A 25,242-nucleotide genomic window follows, 5' to 3' on the forward strand; every position below is an offset into this window, starting at 1 on the left:
CTGGTTAGCAATACAGACAGTATATAATCTGAAATACAGCATTAACAGCAGTCATAAACTGGGCAAAATCTTGTAAACACATTTGAGAACCAGCATCAGATCCTCACAATGAAAGAGAGGCTCTCAGGTCAGAGTTCATCAGGGTTGATTTCAGCAAAATGACAGAAAGCACCGGAAATCTACTGTGGAGGTATGAATTTGCATTCGATTTGTTTGATGATTTAACGATCTCTCGTTATTATCGCATAGACTGAGGTTAAATGTTCACAGGTGTTGTAAAATTCTCAATGTCGGGAGATTTAAAAACAAAGAAAAAAAATTACAACTTGCTGCAGTGTCATAACGTTGTCTGGAAATGTCTAAGCATTCAGGATTTTCATTCAGGTTGTTTGAACACAAAAATATTTACGCTTTACCTTGCTGATTGTTCGAGTCCATCATTATTGATATTTCTGTTGATCTCTATGAGAACTCTGTCCCAGATGTCAAAGCATGTTGCTTTAATTTTGCTGTTGCGAACATCAAGAGTGAAAGTTATTGTGATCAGTTTTATATTAGAACAAATGGCTACACTTTATTTCAATGGTCCACTTTAGACATTCTACCAACTAACTCTCATTAGAATATTAGTAGAATCTCTAAAGTGGACCATCGAAATAATGATTTCAAACAAATTCTTCATAAATTGTTTTGGCATCTCAGAGGAATCAAGAAAACAGTTAAGCATATACATACAAACAAACATCAGGGCTTTATGTATCTTACCGTAAATGTCGCAATGGATCCTCATATTCCACATCTGATGTCATTTGGTTTTTCTTGTTTATGGAGACATGCAAAATTTCATTACTAAAAATATTCCATAATTCACTAAGCACAATCATCATAAATTGGAAGAAAATTGGAGTTAGTCATAGTTATTACAACTATTATTACATAGTTATTATAACTTTTATAAAAACAGTGTCATTGCTCTGATCCAGTTCTTGGTTCAACTGTGATTATATTTACAGAGAAAAGCTCAGAACCCAAACACAACTTCCTGAAATCCTGAGACTTTTCATGTGTTTTTTCTTAGCAGGCACCAAACAGCTGTAAAATGGTATTACAACTGAATTTAAATGACAAAAACTATACATGTAATATTTTCTTATGTCCATTGGTTCGTGCAGTTCTAATAAAACAAACCAATGATGAGGCAGTGGAGCTGCACGAGCCCGCCGAAATGGGCAGTGTCATTGGCTATATAAGCAGGCATTCTGGCATAGGATCCTCAGGTTAATTCGACTGAAGCGATGACACGGAGTTGTGCAGCGACATAGCATGGCCTGCAATACAGTACTCGTTCCCGTATCTCAGAGAACCCGAGGTTGTGTTAGTAACAGAGTATGTTCCCTTTCGATACTTCACTCGTACTGCGTTACTAGGCATGGTGGGGAATCATTTCAATCGCGCCGTGCTATGATTGAGGAACGCCTGAATATGTGATAACTTGCCATAACCACTAATAAGGGCCTAGAGGGACCAAGTATAAAGGCGGTTTTAACCTAATCAGGGGCTCAGACATACACTATATTGCCAAAAGTATTGGGGCACCCTTCCAAATCACTGAATCAGGTGTTCCAAGAGTAGTCATCCTGAACGTCCGTTTAATAAGGGGGGTGATTCAGGTGCTTGAGATCAAGGATGGGCTTGAGGCCGCCATCCTTCTTGGGGATGAGGAAATAACGGCTGTAGACTCGCTCTGAGCTTGTGGAACCATCTCCACAGCGCCAGCAAAGTTATCACCTCGGAGCAGGGTCGTGAGTGTCCTTGCTCCCTACTGAGGTGGGAACCACTCCACTGAAGAGCCGGAGTCTTTTCAGTGGAGCTCTCTGAAAAGAAAGCTATCCATGAAAACAGAGAGGCGAAGAGAAGTATTCATGTATGTGATGCAGTGCCGTCTAAGGGCCCGAAGATCACGGGCATCCAGTATGGTTTACGCACAGAGATTGTTCCAGATTCTCTGAATCTTTGAATGATATTATACACTGTAGATGATGATAACTTCAAACTCTTTGCAACTTTTCTCTGAGAAACTCCTTTCTGATATTGCTCCACTATTTTCCGCCGCAGCATTGGGGGAATTGGTGATCCTCTGCCCATCTTGACTTCTGAGAGACACTGCCACTCTGAGAGGCTCTTTTTATACCCAATCATGTTGCCAATTAACCTAATAAGCTGCAAATTGGTCCTCCAGCTGTTCCTTATATGTACATTTAACTTTTCTGGCCTCTTATTGCTACATGTCACAACTTTTTTGGAATGTGTAGCTCTCATGAAATCCAAAATGAGCCAATATTTGGCATGACATTTCAAAATGTCTCACTTTCAACATTTGATATGTTATCTATATTCTATTGTGAATAAAATATATAAGTTTATGAGATTTGTAAATTATTGCATTCCTTTTTTATTCACAATTTGTACAGTGTCCCAACTTTTTTGGAATCGGGTTTGTATATATAAATTTAATATAGATTTTATATATTTATTTTATAAAAATTCACAGTTCAGTTAAAGACATTTCAATATAGATTTTTTTTTTTTTTACATATTACACAAATATATTATACATAATTATACCTTACTTTAATTTAGAACCATAAGAATTTTTTAATTAAATGGGAAAGAAATATTTTAAAAGAAACTTATTCTACTAAGCCTAAGAGTCTACTGATACTCTATAATGAGAGTTAGTTGACATGTAGTTGCAAAGTTACTTATAGTTAGTAGGATGTATAACGTATTTAAATAAATTGTAACCATATAGTAAACTGTATGAATATTTGACAGTAAATATGGTTCTGACAATGTCAGATTGCAAGGGTTGATGAATGTTTTGTGCAAGAAATGCAATCTGTCAATATTAATATTGAATGTAGGCCATCAGTTCAATGCATTTCACTAATAATGTAGGTTAGTGTGAAAGTCCATAGTTATGTGTGCTCAATATTTCTTCAATCAACAGTGATTTTTAGGGTCAGTAAAATGCCGCCAACCAGGATGCTCCTTCTAAAACATATTATTACCACTAGTGATAAAATTGTTTATAACCCTGTATTTTTACATACTGATAAAATAGAGCTGATTAAGCTGTATCATTTCTAAGATCAATTTGCCTTACTTTTGATTATTATTTTTTTTTTTACATAAAATTGTCACTTAAAATCAGTTTGATGTGTAAAAAAAGTACTCACGAATATTTACCAGTATAAAATCAATTTTGTTGTTTTTGTTGTTGTTTTATTATTTCATACTCACACATTGCAGAGACACATTTCTGATGAGTAGTTATCATTTTTATTTAATTTGCACTTGCTAAGTGTTAACACTTGAAAATAGATCCAGATGTTGTTGATGTCGATATATTAAACTTTTAATTAATATGTTAAGCTGCAAAAAAAAAAGAAAAGAAAAAACACATGTAAAACCTAAATAAACTGTAAATTTACAGTGGAACAAACTTGTTTTACTCAGTATTTACTGATGTAATTTCATTTAAATAACAGCCTGTAATGTTAATACATTGCTGGTATAATCCTACTTATTGGCAGCAGTTGCAATCATATGAAATAAAAAGGGTAATTGCGACTCACAATTCTTATTTTACATGAAATAAACTTGCAATTGCAAGTTATAAAGTCAGAATTGTGAGATATAAACAGACAATTGCGAGAAAATATCTAATTGTGAGCTGACAATTTTCTTAGAATTGTGAGTTTATATCTCACAATTCTTACTTTATTACTCAGAATTGTGGGTTTAAAAAAAAATGTAGATGAGATGTAAACTTGCAAGATAAAAAGTCGCAATTATATATATATTTTTTCCCGTGGTGGAATTAAGCCTCCATACAATCCATGCATTTCCTTAATAGAGAGTTTACTCCAACAGAAAATCCCAGACTTCATGAAACATTTTGTTTGTGCGATGCAGTGACCTCTTGAAGGCTCTGAGGGAAAAATAAAAATTGTCAAGCTAGACTGTACTTGACATCAGTGGTACTTGCAATATAAACTGACATTTATATGGCTTTGTTCAAATGCAATGGAAAGAAAATGATAAATCTTACAAAGGAGTTGGATCAATAATTGTATCAAAACCATCAACCAGGTCAGTATATTGCTTCAGTTTCCCCAGGATCTGATGAATGGCTTGAATGAAGTTCCTTTATGATTCAAACACCAAAAAACAAAAAGAAAGCTTCAGACTTGAACTGATTTCCAAAAGGTCAAACAAAGCTGAAATCATTAAATCAAAAAGGGGAATTAAGAGAGTATGTGTCTCTACATATTTATATTTTAAGATTTAGAGCAAAGCATTCATACATTTATCATTGTTCCTAAAATAACATCTTACCTTGGTGCTTGTTCAAGCTGCTCTCGAGTAAATGCTTTACTTTTCAACAGCTCATTAATGAAGTCGCTCCTCACACGGTTCAGTTCACTGTCAAATATAAGTTATACACTTTCTTATTTATTATTTGATTGCTCACTTCATAAACAAAAAACATACTCAAGAACATGCTACATTTCAGCCAACAAAGTGTCTCAAAATCAGGCAGTGTCTTTACCAGATTTCTAACCCCCCACACTAGATATATAAAGAGGATAAAAATACTGTACATTTCTTACTTCACTGATTGCTGGTGTTCAGCATGATCAAAATCTTTGAATCCTTCAATGACGAGAAAAAAGCTCCACACATAGATGAACACATTCCTAATTACACTATAGCAAACAAAGGATGATTATGAAGAGGAATATATTATATGCATTACATACAGAGCACAAAGCATAGATAGATAAATGTATAAAGAACATCATTACTGAAAGGTGATCATATAACAAGATAATTTATTCTCTGTTTTACTGGTTAAAATGTATTTTCATTATTTTTTTTACATTGTCTTACCGCAAAGGCAGTAATATTTTATTATCTTTGCTATTGGTGTAATCCTTGTCAATGACTAAATTAAACTGAGATAACATGGTGACAAGTAGGTCCTTATCCAAGTCTGTCCATCTGTAAGACAGAAAACAACAAATAAAAACAATGTCTTACTATTTTAAAATTTACATATTCATTCAATGTGATATAATTAAATCGGAGCAATGTTCCATGTTCCTTACCTGTAAGGTTTCAATAGATGTTTCCCATCAAGATTAAGGGTTATATTATTAACTATATGAAGAAACCTGCTGATCTCAATAAACCCAAAGCCGACTTCAGACAGTTTTTCATAAACAGGAAGAGAGTAAACAACAGCACTTTTGCCAATAGCCCTGTGAAATGTGCAGAACAAAATGGAGGGATTATTTTTTCCCCTTTAATTAGTCGTTATTATCACTTTAGGCATTAAAATCTGACAGATGTTTAAGAAGTATATCTACACGTTTACGTGTCATTCACATCTGAAACAACACGTGAACAACTTTTTAATTATCAGATACATGGTTACATATTCATTAATCATAAATAATGTCCGATTAATTTCATGTAGTGTAGATGTCTATTTACCAGTTAGACTGATTGAATCTGTCCAAACCAAGAACTTCATTTCCATGATTATAATATTCCAGGGCTAATTCAATGAATTTACCAAAATGAAGTTCAGTCCACCTAGAAAATAAAATCAGAATCAGTTGCAAGGCACAGTTTGTTCTGGCCCTTGATTCTGACTGGTTATGATTAATAAACAATAATAATTATAATAAACGTCTTACCACACTATAAATATTTATTTAGTTAAAAGAATGATTAAAGGGTTAGTTCACCCAAAAATGAAAATTCTGTCATTAATTACTCACCCTCATGTCATTTTACACCCGTAAGAACTTCTTTCATCTTCGGAACACAAATTAAGATATTTTTGATAAAATCCATGTGCTATCTGGCCTCTGATAGACTGCAACACAACGACCTCTTTGAAGGCCCAGAAAAGTATTAAAGACATCGTCATTGTTAAAATAGTCCATGTGGTTCAACCTTAATGTTATAAAGCGACGAGATTAATTTTTGTGCTCAAAAAACAAACAAAAATTATGATTTTATTCAACAATTTCTTTTCTTCCATGTCAGTCTCCTACGCAGTTGATGTTGTAAACACAGTTCAGCACTTCCGGGTTCTACGTCAGAACTTCAGCTCAGTATTGGCCGGCTCCTGCGTCAGCATCACACGCATGGTGCTCACGTGAACAGCGTTGGCCAATACTGATCCAGGGTTCTGACGTGCTGCACTGTTTACTATGTGGACAGCGTAGGAGACTGACATGGAAGAGAAGAAATTGTTTAATAGTCATTAATTTTATCGCTTCATAAGATTAGAGTTGAACCACTGTAGTCACATGGACTATTTTAACAACGTCTTCACTACCTTTCTTTTGAAAGTGGCAATTTCAGTCTATCGGAGGCCAGAAAGCTCACGGATTTCATCAGAAATATCTTAATTTGTGTTCCGAAGATGAACAAAGTATGAAGAAACATGAGGGTGAGTAAATAATGACAGATTTTGGGTGAACTAACCCTTTAAATGCAAGTTTCCCTAGTCAATTAAATGGACATAGTAATGGTTTCCCTAAATGGACATGGTAATGGTTTAAAAAATTTATTTAAAAAATATATTTAAGTATGCCTGCAAAACTTTTGCATTCTCTCTCAAAAGTATTGCTTTTCTCAGAAAAAAAAACAAAAACAAAAAAACCACACTTTACTTTACTTTTACTTTAAGCTTTAATGACCTTACATTTAAGTTGACGCCATGGTGTTTCTTATTTGTCGTCTCTGATTTAGATCTCAATGTGTCCTAAACTGATACGTTTAAAGCTGCCCTAGAACCAGTTTTTACAAGATGTAATATAAGTCTAAGGTGTCCCCTGAATGTGTCTGTGAAGTTTCAGCTCAAAATACCCCATAGGTTTTTTTTTTTATTAATTTTTTTAACTGCTATTTTGGGGCATCATTATGAATGCGCCGATTCAGCGTGTGGCCCCTTTAAATCTCATGCTCCCTGCCCCTCCTTGAACATGAGCTGGCATATCCATTGAGGAAACAATGGTGTTTGAAACTCACTGTATGTCATTTCCATGTACTGAACTCTTGTTATTCAACTATGCCAAGATAAATTACATTTTTGATTCTAGGGCACATTTAAAGGTAAAGATTGTTGTTTCTGTGACACTAATGGTACCTAGCGGACTTACAAAAATACATCATATTTTGTAAACGCACCTTTTGCACAAAAGCTATGGTTTTACGGTTGCTTGTAAAGGTACGTCTCAACAGTTAAAGGCTACTCTAAGTAAAAGGTCCAACACATTAGAAATAGCCTACTTTTTGCTGTGTTGCTATGTCATGAGTAAGCGAGTAAACTGTCTAGAGAGAATGCAAGCGACTCGCTTATTAGCTATAAACCCATTCAATGTGTCTGCATCGGGCACTTTTTTTTTTTTTTTTTTTTTTACACATGATGCACCACGCAGCATAGCCTACCATTTTGAAAAATTCTCCACTAGCCACTGATTTTCACCGTTTGCCCATGCGTTTCTCACCAGCCCTTCCCATTGCCTGTTACACACAAAATTAAGATATTTTTTAAATGCTCTTTGTACTTTATTTTCTCAATCTGTCTTTAAACTACACAATCAACATTTGTCTATTTAATACAAATATATACATCATTGTATCTTACTTGTTAGAATCTAAGTATTTTGCATGGAATGATGGACTTTCAGTGTGTTCTAAAACTTTATCCCAGTAAAAAACAATCAGTCCAGATGCAGTTCTAGGAAACACACAGAAAAGAAAAATGTTATTAAGATATGTCATAAAGTAAAATATTGAAGTTTAGCAAAGGTTCTTACCTTAATGATATAAGGAAATCATTCTTCTCTTTTTGCCTTTCCAAAATGGAAATTTCAAAGGCTTTCTTTCTAATCTGATCCATAACTATCTGCACTCTACAGAGGAAACAATGAGTGGTTTATGAAATTACGCTTTATGAAATGTAATAATTTTTTGTCATGGATTATTCATGCGTTTTAGCCCAACACTTAAGTTTGGAGGTCAGTAATATAAAATGCATCCATTTTATTGCATCATTAATCCAGTATAGTTTCTATTTGATGTAACAGCATGGTTTTAAAACAGCTCTTACTCCTCATGAAGATGGTTAAAGTCTATTTTTCCAGTGTTCGAAACAGTATCCACCCCAGCTTCGATCATGTTCAACAGCTGGGATCCCACCACCCTTTTAGACGTCAAAATACAGAATGCTACTTTTTAATACAATACACTTTTAAACAAGTAAAATTATTTTGTAAAATGCATGTTTAAATCACAGAATCTTACAAAGCCCCTAGGGAAATGTGCTGCATCCAAAATCAAATACTTCTCTATAGTACACGAAAAACAGTATGCGAACAGGGTAGTATGTCTGAATTCATATAGTATTCGAAAAACAGTCGGCGAAAAGTACCCGGATGACCTACTACTTCCGAAGAGATTCTGAAGTGCGCATATGATGGACACTTTACTATTCCATGAGGCTACGGGAGAGGATTTATGAATGGAGTTGAGGGGACGTAACTGATGCTGGTAGGTCATGTGACAGTAACAATATGGCGGATGCAGTACAGTCCAGATTTCATTCATGCTACACACATTCATGCTACATTCTTTTCCCAACGGTCGTGAAGTTAATTTAAATTAAAATGTAGTACCTATTCAGACAGTATGCAATTTCGGACGCAGCTATGGTGAGATTGGACGAAAAAAAAAATGTCAATGCATTTGCGTTTCTTTGCCTTCCCTTGCAAAAACGATGCGTTACCTCGAGAAACTTAGCGTTTGCTTGCAAAACCTTTGTGTTCCCTTGCAAAAGTTTTGTATTCCCACCGAGAAACTTTGCGTTCCCCTGAGAAACCAAGCAAATGCAAAGTTTCTCGGGGGCAGGTTGTGGCCAGGTGTTGTGCCAAATTCCTACCCCTGCCAAATTATAGAGTACCTCAGGGATGACGCGTTTTTGTAGGCCAACCCGGAAGTTAGCGGCACACGGGTTCCCTCGGTTGAAAGCCTATGCATTTTTCCCATTGACTTTTGGAAAATCGCAGAAAATAAGATCTGTGTTTAACAAAGGGTTATGACACTTACACGTTTTGTCTATCAAGATAATCTTTACAAGTTAAAACAACATAAATACATCTTGAAGCCTAAATAAAGTCGTCAGATATAAAAGGCTAACAGTAGGCTATAAACAGACTACAGCACACCATGGTCGAGGATCAACGTGGTCACCACCAAGCTTCCTCAAACTGTATTTAAAAAACAACGTTATTTAAAAACATGCTCGCTGATTATAATCTGCGCTGTGTATGAATACCTATCCACTTTTTCATGAGAAATGCTGTCCAAATGTCCTGCTTGTCATGATGACGTCTAAAGTCCCTGCCAAAGGAAGTAGTCCTTTTTAGCACTTTGTTAGCAACCGCAGTTTTAATGACACAATAAAGGTGTAAAAAAATCACAAGTGGGTTATAACTGGTGTGTTTTATGTCATAGATCAAAACCTGAAAATATTTAGAGGCTTTGTTAATCACAGACCTTATTTCAGGTGATTTAGCAAAAACCCATTCAAAAAACCCTTTGACTTCGGAGCGATGGAACCGGAAGCCCTAAAATGCTAACTCGCTTCCGGGTTTTGCCTACAAAAATGCGTCATCCCTTGTTTTTATGCTAGTTTATGCTCATTTTTATGCTGAAATTCAATTCAAAGAAGTTCGGTGCTCAAATCTGGTGACGGTCAGTGATGGACATCGGATGGATTGTGTAACTTCATTATCAAGCTTAGAGAGATGCAAAAAAGTGCAGGAAGGTAGCCTCAGTGTGTGGTTTAATATGTCAAATATAACTCAATCAGCAAGTCACTATCGCACGATAACTCCGACAGGTTGAGTAGATCGTATAGGCTAATCGATGCGATAAAACGTAGGCTACAATATAATTGGCCAAGAAACAACCAACGATATCAGAATAATCCTGTAAAGTTGCTTCCTATAGGGCCATGTTTACATTACTTCAAAGTTACTGTTTGTAATGTAAAATGTAATTAACTTGAATATAGGCTACATTATTAAAACAGTCTAGAACTCACGCCTCAGTTTTACTATAAAGACTTGATATATTTAATATAAAAATATGGTGGTCTCAGGTCTACAGACAATTCTTTGCACTTCATGGCTTGGTTTGTGCTCTGACATGCACTGTTAACCATGGGACCTTATATAGACAGGTGTGTGCCTTTCCAAATCATGTCCAATCAACTGAATTTCCCACAGGTAGACTCCAAATAAGTTGTAGAAACATCTCAAGGATGATCAGTGAAAACAGGATGCACCTGAGCTCAATTTTGAGTGTCGTGGCAAAGCTTGTGAATACTTATGATTTTTTCTTTTTTTTTTGCAAAGATTTCAAACAAACTTCTTTCACATTGTCATTATGGGGTATTGTTTGAATTTTGAGGAAAATAATGAATTTAATCCATTTTGAAATAAGGCTGTACCATAACAAAATAAGGCTGTAACATAAAATGTGGGAAAAGTGAAGTGCTGTGAATACTTTCCGGATGCACTTTATTTCTTCACCATGTTTCTTTAGGGACTCTGTAAAATCTGCTCATAGCTTATTGCTAATAATGTTTTAAATACAGCATTAAATAAGTACAAATGAAGTTAGAGTGAGGTCTTACGCCTTGCCCAGAAGGTAACTGCAGAACTCCATGGGTTTACTGTAGATTGGAGGGGCTCCTGGAAGATAGTATGACTCCATTTCTCTGTAAGAAGTCAGACGAATAAATCAAGTTATGAGCAAAACCTGAAAGGTACATGGCGTGGATGGTGGATTTATAAGGTCATTATGTTACACATCTTAGACAAGAACTTTGACAAAGGAACACTGGATCTTGTGTTCTCCACTCTCAATGAACACATGCTTACTTCCAGATCTTCACCATAGTCTCGTTTTTAAAGCTCTGACGGTAACTGTTCATATAGCTGTAGAAGAAGAGCACATTCATGGGTATTATATTGGGTTTCAGAGAACTTGTCAGAAGTAAACAAGATAATTTAGTGTCTTAAGAATGTGTAAAGATAATAAAGCTTTTACGGAAAGAAAAACTTGTCAGAGATCTCCTTGATCGTTGCCCCAACTGGAGCATCAGCTATGAACGAAAAAAATCTCCTGTGAAACAGAGAACAGGCAATATAATCACAAAAATCCTCCATGAATAAAATAAGACAAATTTGTTCTTTATCTAATAATTTTAACCTGTTCACACCAAGAATGATAACTAACTCTAACCATGAGGTGGTAAAATCATTCTAACTCTAATTCTAAGCATTAAAGGGTTAGTTCACCCAAAAATGAAAATTCTGTCATTTATTACTCACCCTCATACTGTTCCACACCCATAAAACCTTCATTAATGTTCAGAACACAAATTAAGATATTTTAGTTGAAATCCGATGGCTAAATGAGGCCTGCATAGGGAGCAATGTCATTTCCTCTCTCAAGATCCTTAAAGGTACTAAAAACATATTTAAATCAGTTCATGTGAGCACAGTGGTTCGATATTAATATTATAAAGTGACGAGAATATTTTTGGAGTGCCAAAAAAACAAAATGACGACTTATTTAGTGATGGCCGATTTCAAAATACTGCTTCATGAAGCATCGGAGCCCAAATGAATCAGTGTATCGAATCATGATTCAGATCGCGTGTCAAACTGCCAACGGCTGAAATCATGTGACTTTGGTGCTCCGAACAGCAGATTCGACACTCTGATTCATTTATGCTCCGATGCTTCATAAAGCAGTGTTTTGAAATCGGCCATCGCTAAATAAGTCATTATTTTGTTTTTTTGGCACTCCAAAAATATTCTCGTCGCTTTATAATATTAATATCGAACCACTGTACTCACATGAACTGATTTAAATATGTTTTTAGTACCTTTAAGGATCTTGAGAGAGGAAATGTCATTGCTCCCTATGCAGGCCTCATTTAGCCATCGGATTTCAACTAAAATATCTTAATTTGTGTTCTGAAGATTAATGAAGGTTTTATGGGTGTGGAACGGCATGAGGGCAAGTAATAAATGACAGTATTTTCATTTTTGGGTGAACTAACCCTTTAATATCTTTGGAGAGACTTCAAAAAATCATCTTGTCTAACGATCAGTTCAGTTCATCATCTACAGATGAGACATATACTCACAAGTATCTTTACCTCCCCCTCATATGCTCCCAGGGGTAAAAACATTTTCAAGATGATCCAGAAGTATTGAAGGTACTAGCCACAAGGCATCTAAATATTATTCCTTACTTATTAGTCAGATGGGCCAGATGGGTCAGATTAGTTCTCCGGTTAAGATAATTTGGGGAAAAGATATGGCGTGCACACATGAAGATAAAGATTGGGGGAGGATCACTGGGAATTTAAAATAGATGTTCAGAAATATTAGAGTACATCTCATACAATTTAAAATTTTACACAGATTCTATTGGACACCCAGAAGGCTGTTTGGGCGGGTTTTAAAGATAATCCTGAATGTTGGCGATGCCAGAGAGAGGAGGGCAAACTATTTCATGTTTTATGGCAATGCCCAGAAGTCCAGTATTTTTGGAGGGAGGTGCATGATTATATTTTAAAGATATCACAGACCCAGTATGATCTCTGTCCTAGTTTATACATTCTCGGCTTTTATGTATAAAAAGAAAAAGAAAGTTTATTAAAATATGAAGCTGCTTCGAGACAATCTTTAAAGCGCTATATAAATAAATGTGACTTGGGGGCGGCACGGTGGAGCAGTGTGTAGCGCTGTCGCCTCACAGCAAGAAGGTCCCCGGGTTCTCCGGTTTCCCCCACAGTCCAAAGTCATGCAGGTTAGGTGAACTGGAAATGCCAAATTGTCATAGGATAGTGTGAATGTGTCTCAGCACTCTCAGTGCTAGGTTGTGTCAGAAAGGGCATCCAGCGTAAAACCTGAGCCACATCAAAGTGTGAATGAAGTGGACCTTGCAAATGAGTGTGAATAACACTAGGAAGATGGATGGATGGATGGATGGATATAAATAAATATGACTTAATTAAATATGGTAAATGAGAAACAAGTAAATACTGTCTGAAGCTTCTTAAGGGCAGTACCAAACAAAACACCAATCACCAAACACAATCAACACAAAAAAGTTTACACCCCCCGTGTTGCCTTCTTTTGTAATAGTTGTGTATGAGTCCTCAGTGTTAAAAGATGGCTCTAAAAATCATACAATCACTGTTGGAAGGGGTTCAAATATGAAGGAGATGCAGGGGAAAAAAAAAAAAGATTGTGCAGGACCTTTTCTGAAATACAGGCAGTTTAACTACTCAGGACAAGGGACTACCTTTCAACTAACATTGATCACAAAACATCAACAACACGCAGTATTAAGAATCAAGCGTAAACTTTTGAACTTGTTAATTTGTGATTTGTTTTCATGACTTGTGCTTAGAATAAACAATGTTATTATCATTACACAGTATTTGTGACCGTTGGACAGACTTACTGTGGTGATATGGCTGAATTATCCTGACTCCCACTCTCAGCATTTTTTATTGGTTTTGCAAACTCTCTTAATGATTTCATGAGTCTTTGGACATTGATCCTGTAAAAACAAAATGGTTATGATCAAGAAGCTGCTGAAATTACAATTCAGTAGCAGTCACTTTAAGTTACATTATCCATTGTTGGTCTTGCCTAGTTTTTCTGAACTGATCATCTTTCACTATTTTCTCTGTAGCCTTTCTGACTTTCTCCAGGAAGTCTAAAAAGACTACAGTCCCAGAGTTGAGGATTTGTTCACTTAAGTCATTATATGATAGTTCAGCGCTCTGCACGCCTTCAACAAAGACAGAATCATTAACAACTACAGAGAAACTCAAAAAAGGTATTAGTACCACAAAAGACAATGTCAGTTGTTGTCAATATATCCAGAATATTATTATTATGGCTATCACATAAATGCTCCATTTGTCTATTCAAGATTAAAGGTTTCTTTTAATTGGTGGACCACAAAGAGAGGAAAAAACGTACCATAGAAGCTGAGAAATGCAGTTAAACTTACAACAGCCAAAACTTTAATCATGTTTGTGTCTTGTGCTAAAAGAGAATAAAAAAAGTACTAAACAAGTCAGTAAGGAAGAAAATCAATGGATGTCTAGTTTGTACTGAATGTTACTGACAACAGAAGAGACAAACACTTACTTTTTGATCCGTGAGTCTGTGTGTGTACTAAATATACTTCACTGTCTGACTCTTGCTTATATGGGTCATTACTTGGTCAATCGTCCACAGGAGAGCAAACGTGTGTACTTTTCAGCACTGAGCAGGGCAGAAGGGCAGATGGGGACAAAACAAACATTTATCTTTTAATATTTGAGTGTTTTGTCCATTGGTTCTTACTGATGATGTCAATTCAGGTTAAATTTCCTCAGACAAAATTGGACAAAAAAAAGTACATTTACCAGGGTGAAATCTTTATTATTAATAAATAATAATGTGCATGTAATTAAAATGTAATATAGTTAAAGATTAGTTTAGCATGAACAAGATGATGTTGCATTCAGTGGTATCTTAGTATCATCGATATACACAGCAAAATCACCAGAGTTAAATCAACTCTGATCTGAGTACGTATGGTCCCTCTCTAAATAGTGTTAAAGTAACACTGAAGCAGAGTTAAAGTTAATGAGATAAGCAAGCGATTAATTAAGTGATGATTGAACGTTAGTGATGAACACCTTCTGTTACCAAGCAAAATCAATGAAAAAAACTTCAGCCTGACTTCAGCCACAGTTTAAGATGAAATCACCTGAAGATAAAAGTAAATATACATTATATCTCTCAATATCTCAGCAGAGGTGGATTATCTTTTCTTCAGTAATTCTGCGTGTAAATTTTTTTTTGTTTTGTTTTTGTACGCAAAAAGTATTCTTGTTACTTCATAAAATTTAGGTTGAACCACTGCAGCCAGTCACATCGAATATTTTAACAGTTTTTAGTACCTTTCTAGACCTTAAAAGTGGTGGTTAAATTACTGTCTTTTGAGGAGTCAGACAGCTAAATCTTCAAAATCTTAATTTGTGTTCCAAAGCTGAACGAAGGACTTATAGGTGTGGAACGACATGAGGGTGAGTAATTAATGACAGAATTTTCATTTTTGGGTGAACTATCCCTTTTAACCTGACTGACGTCACTGCCTCTGCTGCCAATCCTGTCTACCCCAAGCGTTTAAAAGCACGACAGGATGAAAGCAAAGCATAGCAGGAAGTCTTGGCATTTCTGTTCATTTGTGTCTGTGTTATTTGTTAATCTGCCCTTTTGCTCAGTGACATAAATTTGTACGGTTTAGATTTTTTTTCCCCCATTAGTTAGGTTAGATGATGAACTTGAGTTAGTTTGGGTTTGTTTTTCTATCTTTTGTTGCCTTAATGCTCATTTTCTCGCCACTTCTACTTTCCCTTGGTCTCCAAACAAATCAGTCACTGTGACAGAGGTGAGCTGATGCAATAGAAAGCTCCAGATTGACAGCTTCTGCTGCTTGGGAGCTTCAAGTATTACAGATAATTTTACTCAGAAATCCAACCACACAGATCTAAAGCCAACATCAAAATAAAACAATATTACAAATCATATCCTCTGACTAAAACAGATAAGGTCGGACGGCATGATTTTTCATTTGTGTCTATGATGGCGGAAAAAGAATGTGGTTCTGGTTCATGTCCACATAGTGCAGGTTGTGGAAGCAGAATTTCAGCGCCCTCTGCTGGTTGATGGTGGCTCATGAAATAAGATGAAGGAGAAATGAACTAGCTTACCCCAACCCCCAATTCTTCATAAATTTTTAGAATTTGTCTAGGAACAACCAAAAAAGATTAAATGCACATTCAAAAGTACAACCAAGGGCAGTCAAGTGTTGATGCATGTTGCTTTTATCCTTTTTTGCTGACTTGGCAGATCCACAAACAGATATTAGCCACACTTTCTCAGACTCACTGCTGCCATCTTATGCCAGCATCTTTGCATGGTGCTTCAGTGGACTAGATCTTCATTCTAATTACATTTTAAAAATAAATAAAAGTCATATAATCAAATGAAACATATGTAGTTAATTATTTTTATTTTGAAATGTATAATCTAAACCAGTCAAAATCTTGTCAACACATCTGAGAACCACACTGTAAAAAATGACCATGATTTTAACAGTAAAAGACTGTAAAAATGCTGCGGTGAAAAACTGTCAATTGGTTTACAGAAAGTTTCCGTACTATATACGGTGAATAGCTGTAATAGATCTAACGGTACATTTAATGTAATTTTACAGTAAAATACCATTAAATTCACAGTTTTTGGACGTGAAAAATAACAATTCATTGTAAAATTTACAGTGAAAAACCGTAAATTGACATTCCCACAATTCCCTGCGTGACACTTCACATTTGATATATTTTCGTTGAAATAACTCTGTTTCTTCTTAGTTTTTCTCATTTTTTCTAATCAGTTATGTACATTAGGGTTTTATGTTACATCTAATGTTGTTAAATTAATGTTTATTGCATTTTTAAAATTTCATGCATGTTACCATGATGGTGTTTAGTGTGTGTGTGAATGAGACTGTGTGCGCCTTCTATATGTTAGTGTTGTCCTTCTCAGCTTGTGGAAAATCTGCTTGTGATGAACTTTGATTCATCATGTGACTCTTATCACCGCTGTGTTTGGTGACTGTCAGTGTATTATAAAGGTATAAAACAGATATTAGTACTTCATTAGGTTGGTAAATTAACATTATATCAGTTAATGAAATACGTTATTTTACCGTAAATTTGACAGATTTTTTTTAACGTTGTTACTGTATTTTTTACGGTAAAGTTCTGGCAACCACAGCTGCCGGTTTTTTACCATAAATTTTACTGGGATTTGCAGCATCAGATCCTCACAATGAAAGAGAGGCTCTCAGGTCAGATTTCATCAGGGTTGATTTCAGCAAAATGACAGAATGCACCAGAAAAGGGGTAAGGTCGGGTATTCACTATTAGCATTCAGTCAACAACTTAAGGAATTGAGCACTGGCAATTATACTAGAAAGAGAAGAGGGAAAGGTACAAGGATTAATAATGGGACACAGAACGGCAGAAGCATTTAGAACAGAATTTATGCCTTGCCTTGAGAGAGATTAATCAGACAGCAGAAAACCCAGAGTATTAACCAGGACAGTATTTGTGGCAGAAAAAGTCTTCAGCATCAGTTTGGCAAGAGGTCTGAAAGAACAACATGGATATGTTAGCTTTTTAAATTTCTAGACTTTAAGCTATTTTATTTGATATTTTATAGTATATTTTCTTAACTAATTTTGGAATTAAATATTTCAGAACTTTTAAAATGAAGCATAAGTTCTTACTCAGTGGAAGCACTGATCCTTTCCTCCAGACCATCGACCATTTTTACATATTTGTCGAAGACCATTTGTGTGAAACTACTAAAGGTTCTTTATAACCATGAAGAAAACAAAATAATGTTTAGTTTGTTAATTTACAGCATAATTGTAATAGTAATACAATAATAATACAATTTTCAGACATTTCTAAAACACATACATGTAGCAGACATGTGCAGCTGTCATTTTTTTTTTAACTGAAGATTCTTTCCTTACTTTCGTGCTCCATCAAGCTTCTGTTGAGTTAATTTTCCACTGTCAGTTAATTCTTTAATGAAAATGTTCCTCACTTCATCCCAGTGCCTATGAAATGTGAGGTAAAAATTTGTTTGACGATTTAACGATCTGTCTTTTTTATTGCATAGACTGAGGTTAAATGTTCACAGGTGTTGTAAAATTCTCAATGTCAGGAGATTTAAAAACAAAGAAAAAAATTACAACTTGCTGCAGTGTCATAACGTTGTCTGGAAATTTCTTAGCATTCAGGATTTTCATTCAGGTTGTTTGAACACAAAAAAATTTACGCTTTACCTTGCTGATTGTTCGAGTCCATCATTATTGATATTTCTGTTGATCTCTATGAGAACTCTGTCCCAGATGTCAAAGCATGTTGCTTTAATTTTGCTGTTGCGAACATCAAGAGTGAAAGTTGTTGTGATCAGTTTTATATTAGAACAAATGGCTACACTTTATTTCAATGGTCCACTTTAGACATTCTACCAACTATAAATAACTTTGCTACTACATTCAACTAACTCTCGTTAGAGTATCAGTAGACTGTTAGGTTAGGGTGTTAGGGTTAGTTGTTAGGGTTTGGGTTAGCAGATTAAGTTGGCATGTAGTTGCAAAGTTACTTATAGTCAGTAGAATGTCTAAAGTGGACCATTGAAATAATGTTATCAAACAAATTCTTCATAAATTGTTTTGGCATCTCAGAGGAATCAAGAAAACAGTTAAGCATATACATACAAACAAACATCAGGGCTTTACGTATCTTACCGTAAATGTCGCAATGGGTCCTGATATTCCACATCTGATGTCATTTGGTTTTTCTTGTTTATGGAGACATGCAAAATTTCATTGCTAAAAATATTCCATAATTCATTAAGCACACTCCTGGAAGAAGACAGAAGAGGAAAGTATTGCATTTATGAATCAAATGATAATGATGTTATCTGTACATTATTATATTTGTACAGGTGCAATAAGCTCAAATATTTTTGTATATGGGCCTCTATAACATATTGATCTAACAGTTCAAACACGTGTGTTCTTACTTCAAACTGTACAAGATGTCCTCGCCTACTAATTCATTGAGTGCATCATCGGTGTCGATAAAAAAATCATTGACTTCAGATATCCCAAGGCCACTTTCAGACAATCTTTCATAAATTGGAAGAGGATATACTGTCACCATCTTCATAATGGCCCTGTGAAATCATACATTTATGCATTTATATTCAAATAGACTGTTAAACTGTAATGCAACACAATCATAACCACACAATAAGTGTAACAGCATTATGAATGATTAATGGATTTTAGTCCATGCATATTTACTTGAATCATGCCTTGAGGTCTGTGGTCTCAGTTAGTTATTAGTCATTCATTCAGTCATTTATTATGTACAGTGTGCACTGAATGAAAAGTACTGTCATACTAACCAATTGGATTGATTGAATCTGTCATCTCCAAAAATCCCGTTACCCCATCGATCATATTCAAGTGCAGCATTGTCAAAAAGATCGCCAAAACGCTCATCTGCCCAACTAGATAAAGAAGAGGAGTTTTTCATAGTTATTACAACTATTAGTTATTACAACTTTTGTGACAGCAGTCACAAAAACAGTGTCATTGCTCTGATACAGTTCCTGGTTCAACTGTGATGATATTTACAGAGAAAAGCTCAGAACCCAAACTCAACTTCCTGAAATCCTGAGACTTTTCATGTGTTTTTTCTTAGCAGGCACCAAACAGCTGTAAAATGATATTGCAACTGAACTGAAATTACAAAAATTATACATGTAATATTTTCTTACGTCCAGGCTTGAAGTCCTGTCTCTGGGTTAGTAATCATGTGATATTTTTTAGTGTCTTTCAACACTCTTAACTCCTTCCATTTCCTGCAACACAAATGACTCAAAACTCAGTTTATTATATTATACAATTATTTATCAATTCACATATTGTTTTATTTAAGACTATCCTGTATCAGATATACTAATATGATCACTGTCTTACTGTACAGCATCTAGATACTTGTTATGGAATGGCTGGCTCTCAGTGTATTCCAAAAGTTTATCCCAGTAAAATGCAAGAACTCCAGAGGCAGTTCTGTGAAATTACAGACAGGTCACATTTTACAATAACTATTATTAACAAACATACAACTTAACAGCTCAACGATAAATATGAGAACATTTTTATTTTTCATCATTATTTTCTATATAAATAATACGAAGACATGTTGGGTTTCCATACGAGTGCTCTCCATAGATGATTTTATACTGTACAAACTGTATATTCTATCCCCTAACCCTAACCCTAAACACAACCCTCACAGAAAACTTTTCTGTGCATTTTTACATTTTCAAAAAATATCATTCTGTATTATTTATAAGCTGTTTTCGTCATGGGTTGTATGTAGGGATTTCTTATATAGAACATAAACACACACATATATAGTCTTGCTCTTAATGAATATCCTTACCTCAATGTTATTAGAAACTCATCCTTCTCTGTCTGCCTCTCTAAGGTGGAAATTTCCATGGCCTTCTCTTTGACCAGATGTATAGCCGTTTGTACACTAAAAAATATTATTGAGAATTAAATGATGGACTACAAAAAAAATCTATATTTGTCATCCAAGTGCATTTTACTCTACAGGAAAAAGGACCTGCATGAAAGAAACAATTTAAATGACAGAAGTGTCACTGATTTAGTGTGCTGTAGCAAAACAATGCATAACAAAACATGTCTTACTCGTCAAAAAGTTGATTGATGTCAATCTTTCCAACTTCTGAAACAACTTTTAGAAGTTCAACCACACGAGGATGTGCGATCCTGTTACAACAAAGAAAACAATTTATTGTCAACATGAAAAATAACATGTCGGTAACCAGGGCCGGCGATTGCTATAGGCGAACTAGGCGGTTGCCTAGGGCGACAAATATGTTGGGGGCGCGGGCGCCCTATAGGGTCGCCGTTACGTTACGTTACGTTAGGCAAGTGCGCAGTTGATGAAGAAAATGAAGCGGTCTAATAAACCCTCCGGTGCACAGGGACTAAAAAAACGGAGAAAGCAAGAAGATAAAAGGAAAACCCAGTATAGAGGTAAATCTTCTCATCTCAGCCATTGGGCCGTGTGTCCACCAAAGCGTTTTTAGCCAGCTGAAAACGCTAGGCGCTCTACTTAAAACATCGGTCTGTGAGCGCTTGAGAGTGCTTCAGCTGCGCAGCGTTTTTTTCCGTTGAGACGCTTTGTTGCTATGATACGGAATATCCGCGGCACTGTTACTTATAACTGATTTTGCAGGTAATTTGTTTCAGACTTAAAATGTTGACACAATCTGAAATTACTTTGCTATGTATTTTCGGAGAGCAGCAATATTAATTTCTCATCCATGTCTTTGTACAGCAAGAATGTTGTGACAGTTGGTCGGTGTTGTATTTGTCCCGCCCCTCCTCCACTCTGATTGGACGGCTGGCTAAAGAGTGACAGTGATGAGCGCAGCGTTTTACTCAAATTTGAATATTCTTCAACTCGAGGCGACCAGTAAAAAACGCCGAGCTCTCAGCGCCTCGTTACGCTCTCGGCGTTTAAAAAACGTGGCGTTCCCATTGAAAACAATTGAAAAAGTGGGGCAATCTCGCCTAGGGCAACCAAAGGGGTAGAGCCGGCCCTGTCGGTAACACTTTACAATCAGGTTTGATTACTTAACATTTGTTAAAAATGAGCAATTACAGTATTTATTAATCAGTAGCATAGATGTTCCGCATGCACATACAATGTACTTATTACAGTAATTACAATTACTAGGTACTAACCCTGAACCTACCCTTAAACTTAACCTTAACCCCTGTAGTTACCTTATATTACCCAGTATTTTCTTAGGTACATAAACTGTAAGAACACGTAAGTACAGTGCAACCTATAAATCTGTCAAAAAACACAATTGTTCTTTGTTATTTCACATCCATTAACTATTACCAAATACAACTTTTGAAACTAATAATGTATTAGTAAATGTGCTTATTCAAAAAATAGTAAAAAAAAAAAAAAATTCAAAGTTCAGGTGAAGTTATATATTTTCAATATATAATGTTTTTTTATTTTTTTTATTTTAGACAAACATATTACACAAATATAGTATATACACCGATCAGGCATAACATTATGACCACCTTCCTAATATTGTATTCCCGCTTTTGCTGCCAAAACAGCCCTGACCCATTGAGGCATGGCCTCCACTAGACCCCTGAAGGTGTGCTGTGGTATCTGGCACCAAGATGTCAAGTTCTGATGCTCACGTGTCCACTGTTGCCGCTTTCGGCAGTGGACAGGGGTCAGCATGGGCATCCTGACTGGTCTGCAGCAATGTAGCCCCATACGCAACAAACTGCGATGCACTGTGTATTCTGAGACCTTTCTGTCAGAACCAGCATTAACTTCTTGAGCAATTTGAGCTACAGTAGCTCGTCTGTTGGATCGGACCACATGGGCCAGCCTTCGCTCCCCACGTGAATCAATGAGCCTTGGCCGCCCATGACCCTGCCGCCGGTTCACCACTGTTCCTTCCTTGGACCACTTTAGACCCCTTCAGACCGGGAACACCCCACAAGAGCTGCAGTTTTGGAGATGCTCTGACCCAGTCGTCTAGCCATCACAATTTGACCCTTGTCAAACTCACTCAAATCCTTACACTTGCCTATTTTTCTTGCTTCTTACACATCGACTTTGAGGACAAAATGTTCACTTGCTGCCTCATATATCCCACCCACTAACAGGCGCCGTGATGAAGAGACAATCAGCGTTATTCACTTCACTTGTTAGTGGTCATAAAGTTATGCCTGTTAGTTTAATTTCGCAACATAATATATTTTTTGTCATATAATGTATATTATTTCAAAGAGTGTGAAAGAAGCTTGAGGTCATACATCTTGGACAGAAGGTGACCGAAGAACCCCACGGGATCGCTGTAGATTGGTGGAGCTCCTGGAAGGTAGCGTGACTCCACATATCTGCATTAAACAAAACTGATGAGCTATGTTTGAGTTATCAATGATTGAAAATAAATCTTGAGAAGGTTGATCTGCATGTTAGAGGTGGTCGATTTGAACTGTTCAGTAGACACATCTTTATAGCTATTTCAAATCAAATATTTTCAATTTTCAAAAAAAAACAAACAAAAAAAACATGCTTACTTCCAGAGGTCCACCAATGTCTCGTTTTTGATGATCCCTTTGAAGACGCCAAATTCTCTGTAAGAAGATCAGAGCCATATTAATCAGGCTTTTGTGACACAAGTCAGGACATTTACTCAAGATTTTTTTTTTTATAAAAATATATTTTGCAACATCAGACACATTCAACCTCATTCATTATCAGCATGATTTGCATTAATTCCTTTGCATTGTTTGCATGTTGTAAAAATAAAAAAATATATATAATATAATAATATTATGTTAATTGGCCAAATGGCCCTCATACCGAGAAATCCCATCATTGTCTGTAGGATATGCTGATAACAGGCGAAACAGACCGTCTCCATAAAGCCTACCCAGTCTGTGAAAAATGCTGATAAACACATATAAGGGAAATAAACAGATGTTATCAGGATGGTTTGAAATAGTTCAGTAATAGAAAATATAAGTGTTCCTTAAATCTTCATGTTCAGCCTTATTAATCAGCATTTCAATTTCAGTATATAATTATAAAGTGCAAACTGTCTACTTCTACTTACTGCAGTGACACAATGAATTTATCTTGTCCTTTAACTCTTTTCTCAGCAGCGATCCTCTCGACCATCTCCTTCAGAGAAATCCACAAGTCTTGCATCTCAGTTCTGTACAACAAACAAGGGTTATGTTAGAAGGTACTGAATTTACACTCCAGGCTCTAAGAAAAATCTGTAAAACATGGTAACGTGTTAATGTGAAGAAATTTTCTGTATTGATTTTTCACAAGTGTTTTCATGGATTTTATATTACGCATTGCATTGCGTTGTTTTAGAGTTAAAGAAAATGTCCGTAAACAATTTCTTTTCTTGCAGTGCATTTTAACTGTACATCCTCCCATTATTTTAGTATTCATATTAGTTTTATTTATATTATAAATTAGTAGTTTTTATTTTGAGTGTTTTTAGTTTTCATTTTTATAGTTTAATTTAAAGTAATTTCGAGATAGATGTGCTTTTGTCATTTTATAATGCTGTTTATGCTTAATTTTTTTTATTTAATTTTAGTTTTTATTAATCAATTTAGTGCAGCGGTGCAAATAGCAATAGATGTTATTTACACTAAGTGGTTAAATTACACTAATTTAGGTTTATTTTTTAATTCTTTTTTTTATTTTTTATTTATATGTAGTTAATAATTTTAAACTTTTTTCAGTTTATTGCAAGGCAACATTTCTAATTTTTCTAATATTTATATTTTATTTTATTCCAGCTTTATTTCAATTAACAGAAATGTTTTTAATAATTTTATTTTTTATAAACATAATAACCCTGCTTCATACATCTCTGGTTTTACCCTTTTTTGTTGATCTTATTTTCTTTCACAACCACCTCTGCTGCCTTTTTTAAATTGTCCAAGTATTTCAAAAATCCTTCAGCTCCCAATGCGAAGAGTTTGTCTGCCATTTCATAGTCTTCATCTGTTAGTCTCACACTCTCCACACCTGTATAAGAAATCAGAATCAACTAAATTATAATAAGCAATAGTAACATTCAATGACTTTATCAAGTACTCGATATGACCACAGCACAAAAAAAAAATAAACATTGTGAGATTAAGATTGCCACTGTTTTAAGAGAGCCGCTGTGTCTAATAAGAGATCAAATACCACTTGATTACAATGAATTGTAAAACATAAAAGAACATTTGCTTACCTTTACAGAGAAGAACAGCTAAGATTAAGATGGACAGTGACTTATACATATTGCTGTTTCTTTCTCCAAACAAAAAACTGAATAAGAGAAAAAGATCACAACATGTCCACTGTAATCTGTCCCTTAACGTCAGAGTCAAAACCTAGACTGAACTTTATCACCACTGATGAACTTTCATCTGTGCACAAACCTACTGAATTTGCCTCGCAATCATGGGAATCAGTTCAATGTAAACTCTTCTCTGAAGAGAGCGTAAGGTCACAGTAGAGCAGACAGTACATGTTTATTTTGAAGGTTTATCAACATCAGGTTTGGGTCAGGTTGAAGTTTTTGATCAGGCCCTCTTCATCCTGACCCAAACCTTTATTTCAATATTCCACTTTAGACATTCTACTAACTATAAATAACTTTGCAACTACCTGTCAACTACCAGACAGAGTATTAATAGACTCTAATATCTGCTAACACTTTATTTTGATGGTCATCCAACGGACATTGACTATAAGTAACTTTCATGTCAACATTTTACACTGCACCAACAGACTCAGACCAACGGCAACAGTCA

General features: G+C 35.4%; 2 protein-coding genes across 2 annotated transcripts; both read right to left on the bottom strand.

The window, feature by feature from the left end:
• Nucleotides 1–3,259: 3,259 nt before the first annotated feature.
• LOC137002126 (uncharacterized) lies at nucleotides 3,260–14,427 on the bottom strand. The gene is made up of 18 exons (XM_067361637.1): nucleotides 14,337–14,427; nucleotides 14,166–14,231; nucleotides 13,830–13,971; nucleotides 13,639–13,737; nucleotides 11,203–11,277; nucleotides 11,034–11,090; nucleotides 10,787–10,870; nucleotides 8,198–8,290; nucleotides 7,905–8,000; nucleotides 7,733–7,825; nucleotides 7,534–7,608; nucleotides 5,563–5,664; nucleotides 5,175–5,327; nucleotides 4,957–5,067; nucleotides 4,677–4,772; nucleotides 4,402–4,488; nucleotides 4,115–4,210; nucleotides 3,260–3,994 (listed from the first exon to the last, which is right to left on the bottom strand). The coding sequence occupies exons 2-18, from the start codon at nucleotides 14,215–14,217 to the stop codon at nucleotides 3,925–3,927; spliced, it is 1,581 nt and encodes a 526-aa protein (XP_067217738.1). The 5' UTR covers nucleotides 14,218–14,231; nucleotides 14,337–14,427; the 3' UTR covers nucleotides 3,260–3,924.
• A 1,807-nt stretch (nucleotides 14,428–16,234) lies between these two features.
• On the bottom strand, nucleotides 16,235–24,838 carry si:ch211-288g17.4 (uncharacterized). Its single transcript, XM_067412042.1, has 18 exons — nucleotides 24,678–24,838; nucleotides 24,319–24,466; nucleotides 23,529–23,630; nucleotides 23,276–23,362; nucleotides 22,990–23,046; nucleotides 22,723–22,806; nucleotides 20,548–20,628; nucleotides 20,276–20,371; nucleotides 19,807–19,899; nucleotides 19,605–19,688; nucleotides 19,230–19,334; nucleotides 18,843–18,995; nucleotides 18,565–18,681; nucleotides 18,097–18,189; nucleotides 17,782–17,868; nucleotides 17,530–17,616; nucleotides 17,294–17,389; nucleotides 16,235–17,209 (listed from the first exon to the last, which is right to left on the bottom strand). The coding sequence occupies exons 1-17, from the start codon at nucleotides 24,724–24,726 to the stop codon at nucleotides 17,305–17,307; spliced, it is 1,608 nt and encodes a 535-aa protein (XP_067268143.1). The 5' UTR covers nucleotides 24,727–24,838; the 3' UTR covers nucleotides 16,235–17,209; nucleotides 17,294–17,304.
• Nucleotides 24,839–25,242: the final 404 nt, after the last annotated feature.

Source organism: Chanodichthys erythropterus, chromosome 15, assembly GCF_024489055.1.
Source record: "Chanodichthys erythropterus isolate Z2021 chromosome 15, ASM2448905v1, whole genome shotgun sequence".
Taxonomy (NCBI): Eukaryota; Metazoa; Chordata; class Actinopteri; order Cypriniformes; family Xenocyprididae; genus Chanodichthys; species Chanodichthys erythropterus.